The sequence below is a fragment of the Canis lupus genome, chromosome 1 (genome assembly GCF_011100685.1).
Source record: "Canis lupus familiaris isolate Mischka breed German Shepherd chromosome 1, alternate assembly UU_Cfam_GSD_1.0, whole genome shotgun sequence".
NCBI classification, from domain to species: domain Eukaryota; kingdom Metazoa; phylum Chordata; class Mammalia; order Carnivora; family Canidae; genus Canis; species Canis lupus.
Window position 1 is genome coordinate 117332926 of NC_049222.1, and position 13872 is coordinate 117346797.

General features: G+C 37.6%; 2 protein-coding genes across 15 annotated transcripts in view; one reads left to right on the forward strand and one right to left on the reverse strand.

The window, feature by feature from the left end:
* Positions 1–10076, reverse strand: part of ZNF146 (zinc finger protein 146) — a 41261-nt gene extending 31185 nt beyond the window's left edge. The window contains exon 1 of the mRNA XM_038525561.1: positions 9970–10076. Coding sequence (XP_038381489.1) covers positions 9970–10076 — 107 coding nt within the window. The remainder of the gene's footprint in view (positions 1–9969) is intronic.
* Positions 1–13872, forward strand: part of ZNF565 (zinc finger protein 565) — a 36563-nt gene that overhangs the window by 8841 nt on the left and 13850 nt on the right. For 5 of the 14 annotated variants that reach the window (XM_038529168.1, XM_038529174.1, XM_038529170.1 and 2 more), the window contains 3 exons: positions 3711–3901; positions 6563–6650; positions 10413–10486. In XM_038529168.1, the coding sequence (XP_038385096.1) occupies positions 10478–10486 (9 nt within the window). In that variant the 5' untranslated portion in view covers positions 3711–3901; positions 6563–6650; positions 10413–10477. Of the gene's footprint in view, positions 1–3710; positions 3902–4357; positions 4394–6562; positions 6651–8271; positions 8341–9943; positions 9994–10412; positions 10487–13872 lie in introns of those variants that run through there. The other 9 variants (XM_038529173.1, XM_038529172.1, XM_038529169.1 and 6 more) reach the window with 9 other exon arrangements.

The following is a 13872-nucleotide window of genomic DNA, read 5'->3' on the forward strand; positions in this document are numbered from 1 at the left end:
TTGTGCTTTTGATAAATTATGAGAAATTTAAAAATACCGTCAGTAGTACTTGATGTTTGTGAGTAAGTCATTATAGCAGGATTTTAAATACGGTCTTGGTCCCCACCCTTAGACATCAGGACTCTGCAGATTCCATGGAATTTTATGCACAATTTTTACAGATATTTATTCATTTGATTTTTTTCTAGGAAGAAGGTTTAAGATAACATAAGATTTTCAAAGAGATTCATGACTTCTGAAAATTTAGAACCACAGGTCTAAAATCTAAGACAGTGATACCTGGTAATAGCCCTTTGAGATGTCCAAAATTTGCATCTACCAGTAAGGAAACAGAAGAGGAATGTTCCATCACCTATTACATTCATATGATGAAATGTTATCCAACTAATAAAAAATATGCTTACAAAGTATCAATCAGAACAATGAAAAGAATGTCATAAACAAAATGATAAAAAGTGCTCAAATTTGCAAAGACCCCACCCAAAAATCTTCTGTTTAGTGATTGTACAGAGAAGAAATTCACTGTGTATATGACACCATGCTTTCAGCTTTGCATATGTTGTCTTAGTAATTTGAATTCTCTTGAAAATTGGTCATTCACAGAATGTTTTTGATAATGAGGCCATATCAATGCACCAGGGAATATGAGTCAACATTTTAAAGGGCTGTTAAAGAACTTTTAGTATTACTGGTTTCAGTCACACTCATTTCCTTTTTTGCCCCCATTCGTGTCATAGACATTGTCTCAATTGCTTATAATTTTCCTACTGTCAGGAAAATAAAATACCAACTACAACTATGATTATAATTCTTTTTTTTTTCTTTTTTTTTTTAATTTTTATTTATTTATGATAGTCACACAGAGAGAGGGAGAGAGAGGCAGAGACACAGGCAGAGGGAGAAGCAGGCTCCATGCACCGGGAGCCCGACGTGGGATTCGATCCTGGGTCTCCAGGATCGTGCCCTGGGCCAAAGGCAGGCGCCAAACCGCTGCGCCACCCAGGGATCCCTTTTTTTTTTTTTTTTCTTAAAGATTTTATTTATTTATTCATGAGAAACACAGAGAGACAGAGACACAGGCAGAGGGAGAAGCAGGCTTCATGCAGGGAGCCCGACCGGGTCTCCAGGATCACACCCTGGGCTGCAGGCGGCGCTAAACCACTGTGCCACCGGGGCTGCCCTACGATTATTATTCTTAAATGGAAACAATATTTTATTATTTTTATTATGAAGAATATAAACTGAATGAAAAAATAGAAACTTGCTAAAAGTTCCTTCATCCAGAGATAGTCTTAGTATCTTGATGGATATATTCAAATATTTTTTTCCTTTGGGGTTTTATACAGGGGTATCACTTATATATAAATTCTGTAACCTGCCTGCCTCATTTAATAATGCATTGACAATAGTACTGTTGTATTTTATTTAAGATTTTATTTATTCATTTGAGAGAGAGAGAGAGAGACCAGGAGAGAGCACAGGTAGTGGGGAGGGCCAAAGGGAGTGGGAAGATGCAAGCAGACTTCCTGCTGAGTGCAGAGCCAGTCACGGGGCTAGATCCTAGGACACTGAGATCATGACCTGAGCCAAAGTCAGACACTTAATCAACTGAGCCACCCAGGCACCCTGGTACTACTATATTTTAAAGTAACCATATAGTATCTTATTAAGATGTAATTTTAATTTATTCATCTTATTGTCTACTAAAGAATATTTATGGGATGCCTGAGTGGCTCAGCGGTTGAGCGCCTGCCTTTGGTTCAGGGCGTGATCCTGGGTTCCCGGGTTTGAGTCCCACATTGGGCTCCTTGCATGGAGCCTGCTTCTCCCTCTGCCTGTGTTTCTGCTTCTGTCTCTCTCTCTGTCTCTCATGAATAAGTAAATAACATCTTAAAAAAAAAGAATATTTATATTTCTATAATTTATTTATGAGGTATTCCCAAAAGTATTTTTGTGCATACCACTTCATATATTTTTATAATGAATTCCATTGGCACATTAGACATTTATTAAGAATTTGCAAAGATGCAAAATCCTAATTTAGAGCTCAGGGAAACAAAATGCTTTTTAAAAGTTACAGTCCCACATCGGGCTCCCTGCGTGGAGCCTGCTTCTCCCTCTGTCTGTGTCTCTGCCCCTCTCTCTGTGTCTATGAATAAAAAAATAAAATCTTTAAAATAAAATAAAAGTTACAGTCTTTAAAAAAAAAAAGATTTTATTTATTTATTCATGAGAGACACCGAGAGAGAGAGGCAGAGGGAGAAGCAGGCTCCATGCAGGAGCCTAATGTGGGACTTGATCCTGGAACTCCAGGATCACACCCTGGGCTGAAGGCAGACGTTTAACCGCTGAGCCACTCAGGCATCCCTAAAAGTTACAGTCTTGAGGGGTGCCTGAGTGGCTCAGTCAGTTAAGCATCTAACTTCAGCTCAGGTCATGATCTCAGGGTCCTGGGATCAAGCCCCGCATTGGGCTCAGAGCTCAGCTGAGAGTCCACTTATCCCTTTCCCTCTCCTTCTGCTCCTCCCCCACTCATGCTCTCTGTCTGTCTCTCTCAAATGAATAAATAAAATCCTTTTTAAAAAATAAAAATAAGGGGATCCCTGTGTGGCTCAGCGGTTTAGCACCTGCCTTTGGCCCAGGGCGCTGTCCTGGAGTCCCGGGATCGAGTCCTACGTCGGGCTCCCGGCATGGAGTCTGCTTCTCCCTCCTCCTGTGTCTCTGCCTCTCTCTCTATGTCTATCATAAATAAATAAACAAATCTTTAAAAAAAATTAAAATTAAAATTAAAATTAAGTAAATAAAATTTATAGTCTCAGGGCACTTGGCTGGCCCAGTCAGTGAAGCATATGATTCTTGACCTCAGGATTGTGAATTCGAGCCCCATGTTGGGGGTGGAGATTACATATGGGAGAAAAAAAATTTAATAAAAATTGTAGTCTCTATTTCCCTTTTTTTAGATTTTATTTATTTTTATTATTTTATTTATTAATTTATTTATTAATGAGAGACACACACACAGAGAGAGAGAGAGAGAGAGAGGCGCAGAGACACAGGCAGAGGGAGAAGCAGGCTCCATGCAGGGAGCCTGATGCAGGACACTATCTCGGGTCTCCAGGATCATGCCCTGTGAAGGCAGCGCTAAATCACTGAGCCCCCCCGGGCCGCCCAACCTTTTTTTTTGAGAGACAGAGAGAGAAAGAGAAAGAGAGACTTAAGCAGGGTCACAACTCTGCCATCATGACCTGAGCTGAAATCAAGAGTCAGACACTTAACCGATTGAGCCAGCCAGGTGCCCCCCTATTTACTTTTAAAGTGTAAATAATGTAATAGGTGAAACAAAACCAGTATACAAATGTTCAAAGTAAAAGATGATAAAGAGCACTATTTACCCTGATAGTATACTGTGAAGATTCATAAGGAGGAGATAACTTGTATGACCAGTGCAGTCATTGTCATGTCATGTCATATCTTTTTTTTTTTTTGTCATGTCATATCTAAGTGAAACTGATCTCATAAGAGCTCTGTGGAGGTAAATTAGCTTTCATTCTAATCATCAGAAATCCAGAATATGATCAACAGGGCAAAATGAGCTTGTAGCTATTTGGAGAACAGCGCAGAAACATAATAGACCGTCTAACAAGAATAGCTGAAAGGAAGCACCACTTATACATAGAACATGGCCCTAATGATTTTTCATTCTTTTTCAGGCAGGACTACAGCACACATGAATATAGTTACCAAATCAAGAAGTTTGCAACTATTGGAAGCTGACAAAGCAAAACCAAAAGCCATTCTGTGAAAATACAACTATTTTTAGAGTATCATAAGCTATTATTTCATGTTCAGGGGGAAGATTGTGTTTTTATATTTTTAATTTTTTTAAGATTTTTTTTTTAAAGTAAGTATTTTATTTTTCATCTACTATTTGAGAATAGCTAACATTTAACAGAACCTAAAAATAATTTAAAAATTGAGGTGCCTGGGGACGCCTGGGTGGCTCAGCGGTTGAGCATCTGGCTTTGGCTCAGGGCGTGATCCCGGGTCCAGGGATTGAGTCCTGCATCAGGCTCCTTGCAGGGAGCCTGCTTCTTCCTCTGTCTATGTCTCTGCCTCTTTCTGTGTCTCTTATGAATTAAAAAAAAAAATCTTAAAACAAAAAATTGGGGGTGCCTGGCTGGCTCAGTTTGGAGAATATATGACTCTTGATTTCAGGTTTTTTTTTTTTTAAAGATTTATTTATTTATTCATGATAGAGATAGAGAGAGAGAGAGAGAGGCAGGCTCCATGCTGGGAGCCCGACGTGGGACTCGATCCCAGGACTCCAGGATCGCGCCCTGGGCCAAAGGCAGGCGCTAAACCACTGAGCCACCCAGGGATCCCCTGATTTCAGGTTTGTAAGTTCAAACCTCATTTTGGGCATAGAGATCACTTAAACAAAATTTAAATAATAATAATTTAAAAATTAATACACAGTTATTGAAAAAAAAACATGCACTTAAGTAAAACTAAGAACATCGAAGATCACAACCCAGAGATAACCAAAGTAATCTTTAAGGATAAAACTTGCGAAACAGGGATCCCTGGGTGGCGCAGCGGTTTGGCGCCTGCCTTTGGCCCGGGGCACGATCCTGGAGACCCGGGATCGAATCCCATGTCGGGCTCCCGGTGCATGGAGCCTGCTTCTCCCTCTGCCTGTGTCTCTGCCTCTCTCTCTCTCTCTGTGACTATCATAAATAAATAAAAATTAAAAAAAAAATTTAAAAAAAAAAAAAAAAAAAAAAAAAAAAAAAAAAAAAAACTTGCGAAACACTTTTCATCTAGTTTGTCTATAATGTCTATATTAATATAACTATGTTTTACAAATAGTACCACATGATGCCCAACTGTTTTGTAACCTGCTTTTTTAAGTTTAATCATATCTTAAACATTTTTGTGTTATTAACTATTACTACTAAATTTGTGAGTAATTAGAATTACTGTTTTATAGAAATTTTTCTTTTATTTAACCTTATCTGCTCTTGTCTTACTTAGAATACTAAATATCGCTTAAGAATGTATATCTCAAAAAAAAAAAAAAAAAAAAAAAAAAAAAAAAGAATGTATATCTCTCTCATTGTAATGATTTTTGGTTAATGTTTATACTGGAAAAATGTATGTTTATATCCATAAAATTCAACACAACATTTAAAATATAACATATAGGATAAGTTTCAAGTTACATCAGAAATACAATTAATAGGGCAGCCCCAGTGGTTTAGCGCCGTCTTCAGCCCAGGGGGTGACCCTGGAGACCTGGGATCAAGTTCCAGGTCGGGCTCCCTGCATGGAGCCTGCTCCTCCCTCTGCCTGTGTCCCTGCCTCTCTCTATGTCTCTCGTGAATAAATAAATAAAATCTTAAAAAAAAAAGAAATACAATTAATAAAACATCAATCATGTAAATATTTTGACAGGTACATAGATTGGTGTGTTAACAAAAGGGATACGCAGGTGTTCACGGTACTCAAGACAAGTAGTTGTTAATAACTGGTGATAAAATGATGTTTTAAGAAATTTTCAACCTAATACAATAGTTTATTATATGTAGGTATTTTGTTGTATTTAATTATGTTTTAGGAAATTATTTGTGGGCTTTGTATTAAAATGTGATGCGTTATATTTTTCACATTTTAAATAATGGGGAAAAAGGCTCTGGCTAGAGTTTTTACACAGAATGATGGCTTTTTTTGGGAATAGATTACTAATATTAAGGTGGAAGTATCTGTGTATGTCTAGTTCTCATGACCTGGCAACTTCTCCCAGTCCCTGTGTGATGTGGGACCCCTGGCCTCTACCTCCCTACATGGAGCCTGCTTCTCCCTCTGCCTGTGTCTCTGCCTCTCTCTCTGTATCTCTCATGAATAAATAAGTAAATAATTTAAAAAAATAAAATAGGAACTGTACAAAGATTTGATGTTAGAAATCTAGAGAAGCGTGATTTTGCTAGGTCAAGATCAACATGTCCCATAATTTATAATCTGCGTTTTGGGGGGCCTTTTGTTTCACATCACGTGTTTGTGAAAAATCCTTTTTAGGTCTATAGAGTTGGAATTGAACCAGTTCTGACTCTGTTATTTCTGAAGCTTCCTCTGACTTTTTAAAAACTTGTTCTTGGGCAGCCCCGGTGGCACAGCGGTTTAGCGCTGCCTGCAGCCGGGGGTGGGATCCTGGAGACCCGGGATCGAGTCCCACGTCGGCTCCCTGCATGGAGCCTGCTTCTGTCTCTGCCTGTGTCTCTGCCTCTCTCTCTCTCTCTCTCTGAATAAATAAATAAATCTTTTAAAAAATAAAAAAAATAAAAACTTGTTCTTTCTGGGCAGTCCGAGTGGCTCAGCAGTTTAGCGCTGCCTTCAGCCCAGGGCGTGATCCTGGAGTCCTGAGATAGAGTCCCACATTAAATCTTTGTACAGTTCCTTTATCTTATTTTTTTATTATCCAGGAAAACTGGATAATGGTGAAACAGTAGTAATTCAATGAATGTCTACCATATTGGCTAAGACCCATTTCTTTTTCTATGTTTAGGAAGTTGTATCTGTAAATTAAGTGTGATTTCTTTTTTGGAGCAAGGAGGATATCCTGGATTGAGGGTTGACAAGAGGTCTGTGCACAGGTGAGTGAGGAAACCAAGGAAAATGGAACATTTTCATGAGAAAGCTCACTTTTTTTCTGTGGGAAGTCAGGAGCTTTAAGTTATTGTTTGAGAACAAGCCTCTCAAAGGCTCTAGAACTAATGGAGGAAATCAAACTCCTTCAGTGTATAAGTTCCCAAAAGGAACTCACTATCACTCATGAATCACTCCATTCATATTTCCTTTTATAATTCACCCCCTAATGAAGAAGATATAAATTCTATTATTTATGATTATAAACCATATGCTTAGGGGGAAACTTGAAAATAGAGAAAAAACAAAGATTCTTTCCATAGATATACACCTAGCGACAAATGTTGAAAATGTAATTGAAAATCCTTTCGGTTTGTCTTATGTGCATACACATATGAATGTATATGTATAGAACATATGTATGTTTTTCGTATAAAAATAGGATTGCACTATACATACAGTTTCATCAGCTATCTTATTTAATATTTTAGCATCAACAAATATGTGCGTTGTTCATTTTGTGGCAACAGTATTTCCATTGTGTGCTTATACTGTAATTTATTTAACCAAACCTGCATTTATTTATTTATTTGTTTGTTTGTTTCTTTGTTTGTTTTTAACCAATCCTGCTTCTAAATTCTCTGTTTCCAGTGTCAACAGTGTGTCCATCACATAGCCCCCACACATTTTTTGGATAGTCTGAACTATGGGAATTACTTCATCAAAGGACATACCTACTTTAATTTCTGCTAGCATTGCCTTGTTGCAAGTTTAAAAAGCTACAGCCCACTGTGTGTGTGTGTGTGTAAGTGTGTGTGTGTGATGTGTAATGGTAATCTCAAGTACTAATCTAAAACAGAACTCATAATTGATTTATTCAAACCTGCTTACAGTTCTTTGTGTTAAAAAATGACAACTACATGCTTCTAGTTAAGCCAGACAGCTTAGTGTCATCATGGCTTCTTCTTGTTTTTCTTTGCTTTTATACCTAAAATCAGCAAATCTTGTCAGCTCTACCATCAAAGAATATTGAATCTGGTCAGTTCTCATCACCTCCCCCATCACCACCCTAGTGCGAGCCACCCTCACCTCTGGCCTAGATTACTGCAGTATCACCTCCCTGCATCCTCCCTTGTCTTCTTAGTTCACTTTCTATGAGTGATCCTTTTAAATGTAAGATTATGCCATTCCTTGTTTTAAAACATTTTGGTGGCTTCTTATCCTACTAAAAAGTAAAAACCAAAGTTCTTACAGTGGTGCCCAAGCCCCATGTGATCCAGCTTCCCACTACCTCTCTTACCCAAATGAGCTTCTGAGCCTCTTTCTCTTCACTCCATTCCAGCCACCCTGGTCTCCTTCGTTATTAATCAAAGAAAGCCCACTTCTGCCTTGAGGCCTTTGCAATTGCTGTTCCCTATACTAGGAATGCCCTTCTCTTAGATATCCAAATTTTTCACTCCATTCAGTCTATGCTTTCATATCAACTTCTCAATGAAAAGCCTTCTCCGACCACCCTCCACTCCCCCGAAGCTCTTCTTAATTTTTCTGCATAGAACTTTGGCCAGCTGACATATCAATAGGAATATCAATATCAGTTTATCAATATATGTTATTGTCTCTTTCCATTAGAATGTGAGATCCACTGGGACAGGGACTGGATTTATTATCTTCCTCACACCTAGAACCATGCCAGTTGAGGTAGGAGCTCAATAAATCTCAAAGAATTTTTGACTCCTTTCTCTTTCTTTGCTTCCATATCTAATCAGATGCCACAGCCTATTAATTGTACTTCTCTACCTCTTGAAATTATACCCTTCCTCTTTATTTCCACTCTCATTATCCTGGGTCAGGTTCTTTGCTTACGGAAGTATAAGTACCTGTCAATTGATCTCTCTGACTCCAGTTTTACTCCTCTCCAATAAAAGAATCTGGCCATATTGTCCCTATTACTTCCCTCTGTAAATTCTTCAGTGGCTTTGCATTCATTACTGGGTGAAAAACAAACGTTTATACATGAAGTTAGTATTCATTGGACCCTTCTCATCCAGATACCATGGCAAGTGCCAGTCACAGCAATGACGAGACCTGGTCTTTGTCCTCATTGTTATTTTATTTTCATTCATTCACCTTCATTTTCCAATCCTTAATGTCATCTCCAGCATTATCTTCCTCTAGATTCTAGAACCAATTAAATTTAATTTAATTAAAAATTCAGGAAAAAAATTCAGTCCCTCAGTCATATTAGGCACTTTTTAAATGCTTAGTGCATGTGGCTGATAGCTACATTATTGACAGTACGGATACAAAGATTTCCATTGTTGCAGAAATATTTATTGGACAGCATTGGTCTAAACCCTTCCACAAACTATTCAAGTCATTGCAATTTACTCTCTGCTCCACAAATACACCAAATACTTTTGGTCTACTGTTTTTTATCACTGTTCTTCACAGATCAGAATCCTTCCCTGTAGTTTCCCTGCCTAATAAAATTCTCTGATTTTTAAGTCCCAATTCATATTTTATAACTTAAAGGACATTTTCCTTGACACCACTGCCATTGAGTAAGTTAGTCTTCCTTCTGACCCACCCACCCACAAACCATAGGAAGCTTCTTGCATCTCTGATTAAAACCAGCCTTGCTACCCTCCTTAAAACTCCTGAGTTCTCATTACTTTGAGGTATAGGCCCTTTTCCACAGAACTCTAGCCTTAACAAACACCAGCCAGTAAGGAAGTGATGTTCTGCAGGAAAACAGGAGGGAAGGCTTAGATGGAAAATAAGGAGTGCTGGCCCAAGAAACTTCTAGAAATTGAGCTCCCATTCAGTTCAATACTCTGGATATGCAAGTATGCTTATAAGATACCTATTTACTATGATTTTCTTGCTCCTGTCTGGTGAGTTCAGGCAGGGTTTGAGTCTTTGATGAAGCCTCTGGTGTAGGTGATGCTCCTTTCTGGACTTAGAAGGAGGAAGTAGTACCTGGGTGGCTTAGTTGGTTAAGCATCTACCTTCAGCTCAGGTCATAATTCCAGGGTCCTGGGATCGAACCTCATATCAGACTTCCTGCTCAGCGGGGATTCTACTTCTCCCTCTCCCTCTGCTGCTCCCCCTGCTTGTGCTCTCTTTCTCTGTTTCTCTCTCTGTCAAATAAATAAGTAAAATCTTTAAAAAAAAAAAAAAAAAAAAAAGGAAGGAGGAAGTAGATTCAAAGAAGTACCCAGGAGGTTTTTGCCTGTTGAGCCCAGAGAAACTGGAAGACTTTGTTTAGGGATATCTTTTTCTCAAGGTTTGTCCTCCACAGGTATACTGTGCTGCAATGCTCCTAACCTGTGGATACTGTCCTCATCCTCTGTGAGTAAAGTGAGCAAGTCTGAGTTTTGATCCTCCTTGTAGCAGCTGTAGAGGAAGATCAGCTTGGAATAGGTGGGAGCCATCTAGGCCCCATATAAAATATAGATTAGCATCAGCAAGATAGGGAACTGTTCAGGCCAGGATCCCTCCTGCTGAGGTGGTTGGATTCTTTGTGAATGCTGGAGCATATCTTTGTTGACTCCATCTTTTAGTTTCCCTAGAGTTTCGGGAGAGGTTGGGTTTTGTTGCCTCTATAGTTCTTGATATTAGTGTTGGGTGGATGGAACAAGGAGGAGGGCAAGGGAAACAGAGCAGAGACATTGAAAGTACAGTTGTTTTAAGGTCCTCTACTTAGGAGTGCTTAGGCAAGCTCAGTTTATGAGAGATTTTCCCTTTTTCCCCCTACTCTGCTTTTTCAGGACTCTGCACTTGTCTAAGAGAAGAATCTAAAGAAATCAGAGCAGCTCAGGTAGTTCTAAAGGCCATGGCACAGGTAAGTTGAAATTCCCTCTCCTTGAAATAATCTCTCTTCCTTTCAAATCATACAAACATTTGGGTTCTTTATCCTGAAACTTCCCTGTCTCACTGAGCCCCATTCTTGCTCCTAGTTCCTCCATTCCAGAGATGAGTGATGGGTGCTCCACTTTCCTTAGTGGCTCACTCTTCTCCAACAGTGTAGACAGAGGGACACAGTGCTTTTACCAAGGGAGCAGAAATATATTCTCTTAAGAGAAATATGAGAGCCCCCCTCTATCAAAACCATAGTTAAATAGGGCTAGAGATGAGATAACTTTGTTTGATCTTTTCCATTAATCTAGGTGGTTTCCTTCTATTTTTAAATGTTACCCCCTCTTTAAAAATCATAAAACATTTCATACTACCAAAGAATATATACAAAAACATATCCATAACAGGTATGTGCTGTAAAAAATGAGTAATGTGTTCTCATTACCCAGATTAATATACCATCTAAGCAACCTGCATTCACTTCCCAATCATATCACTTCCCACATTGCATTACTGTTCCTACCAATGGTAATGGCTGCTTTCAATTTTGTGTCAATCAGTCCTTTGATTTTTATAATACTTTTACCATATACGAATGCATACTAAGCATTATACTGTTGAGTTTTCTGTTTTAAAATTTTTGTACAGTTATCATACTCTATGTTTTTTACTATATTTTTTCATTCAACACAGTGTGTTTTCAAATCATTCATGTTAAATTGTGTAGCACTAGATTAGCAATTCTCAAAGCATGTGACATCCTTTCAGGAGATAATAGTAACATGTTATTTGCCTTTTTCAATCACATTCTCCAATGAGTGTATAGTGGAGTTTCCTAGAAGCTATATGATATGTGTTATCCTGACAGATTGAATGCAGAAGTAGATGTAAAAACCTTTTATTCAGCCAGTCATTAAAGAGATTGCAAAAATATTAAAACAAAGCTATTAAATTTTTTGACAATATTTTTAAGATGTATATTATTTATGTTAATATATAACAGGTTTATTATTGATTATTTAAGTAAATTAATATTTTTATATTTCTCTCATAATTTCTAATGTGGTAACTATTAATAAACATACCCAGCATTAACAGAAGTTCTTTGAGGTCCTCAATAAAATTTTTTAACAACTTTATTTATTGTATATATAATTTACATATGATACAATTCACACACGTAAGTATAAAGTTCAGTGTTTTTTAGTATATTTATAGAGTTATACAACCATCAGCACAATCTATTTTGGAACATTTTCATTACCCCCAAAAGAAGTGCCATTTGCATTAGCAGTCTCTCAGTCTCTTCCCCTCATCCACTGGCAACCACTAATTTACTTTCTGTCTCACAGATTTGCCTATTCTGGACGTGTCATATGAATAGAATCTTAGCATACTTGATTTTTTGTGTCTGGCTTTTTTCATATAGTATGTTTTCAAGCTTAATCCATGTTGGAGCATTTATCAGTAGTTCATTCATTTTTATATCAAATGATATTCCATAGATATGTATATTCTACATTTTATTATTTAATTAATCAACTTGTAGACATTTGGGTTATTTTTGCTTTTAGGATATCACAAATAACACTACTGTGAACATTAGTGTATGCCAAGGTTCATAAGTTTCCAGTTCTCTGTACCTACATAATTATTTTTTTTTAATTTATTTATTCATGAGAGACACACAGAGAGAGGCAGAGACACAGGCAGAGGGAGAAGCAGGCTCCATGCAGGGAGCCTGATGTGGGACTTGATCCTGGGTCTCCAGGATCAGGCCCTGGGCCAAAGGCGGCGCTAAACTGCCGAGCCACCCAGGCTTCCCCTATTTTTAACATTTTGAGAAACTGTCAATACTGTTTTCCAACATGGCTGCCCCATTTTACATTCCTGGAGCATTGTAAGAGGGTTCTGATTTCTCTACATCCTCATAAACATGTGTTATTTTGTTTTTCTGGTAATAGTCATCCTAAAGGATGTGAAGTGGCCTCTTATTATGGGTTTGATTTGCATTTCCCTATTAGTGGTATTGAGCATCTTTTCATATGTTTGTTGTACATTTGTAGATCTTTAGAGAAATCACTACTCAAAATCTTTGCTTAGTTTTTAATTGTTTTGTCTTTTTTATTATTGAATTGTAAGAGTTCTTTATGTATTCTGGACACAAGTTCCTTGTCAAATATAAAATTTGCAAATATTTTCTCCCAGTTTTGTGATTTGATTCTTTTTTCTTTCTTTTTAATTAAGGGAGAGGGGTGGGGGAGGACAGAGGAGAGGGAAAAAATCTTAAGCAAACCACCCAGCACAAAGCCCAAAATGGAGCTTGATCTCACAACCCTGAGATCATGACCTGAGCTAAAATCAAGAGGCAGATGCTTAACCAATTGAGCCACTCAAGCACCCAGCATTTTTACTTTCTTTTTTTTTTTTTTTTTTTTTTTTTAACTATCTATTTATTTTATGATAGTCACAGAGAGAGAGAGAGGCAGAATTTTACTTCTTAATGGAATTATTTGTAGCACAAACATTTTTAGTTTTGATTAAGTTTATTTTAGCTTTTTGTCCTATATAATGCCATATATAAGAAACCACTGCCTGACCAAGGTCATAAAGTTATACTACTATATTTTCTTCTAAGAGTTGTAGTTTTAGCTCTATAACTTTACATGTAGTTCTACCACCTATTTTGAATTAATTTTTATATATGTATGAGGTGGAGTCCAACTTCATTCTTTGCATATGAATATCCATTTTGTTTTAAAAACTGATTTTTCCCTATTGAATTGTCTTAGTTTACTTAACTTAATATGTGGTAGTCCTTGGGGAACTGAGCAGCATCTTTCTTCAGAACAGTTTTGCACCAATGAGTGTTCTCAAACTTGGCACACTAATTTTTCACATGGGATTTAATCCCCCAAGTGCATGAATAATATTACTTTAAATTCCAGGCTTGGAATACTCTCAAACCTTGAGAGTAGGGTTTGTAGATTGGCAAGGGAAATTATTGTTAGTAGTAATAGTGATATCATTAATGATAATCCTTTTTTCCCACCTGGAAGGCAGAAGGTTCCTTGTTACTTTTTTCCAACAAGGTTTTCATTCAAGCCCAACATTTTACTGAGAGGATCCTCTTCTAGGATCCCAGCTTTAAAGTGAGAGTCATGGATTCTTACCCCATTTCGTATGTTTCTTAGGCCACATACTGAGGTTAATCTCCAAAATGTTTTACTTTAGAGTGGCTCCTGCTAACATATTTGCTTATCTCTCTGTGTTCAATTTCATGTGTGTGTGATGTGTATTTTTCTCATGTTGTTAGCTCTGAGATTTAATTTTCCTTACCTTCCTGAGAGCTTAGAGAAGCATTAAATAGGT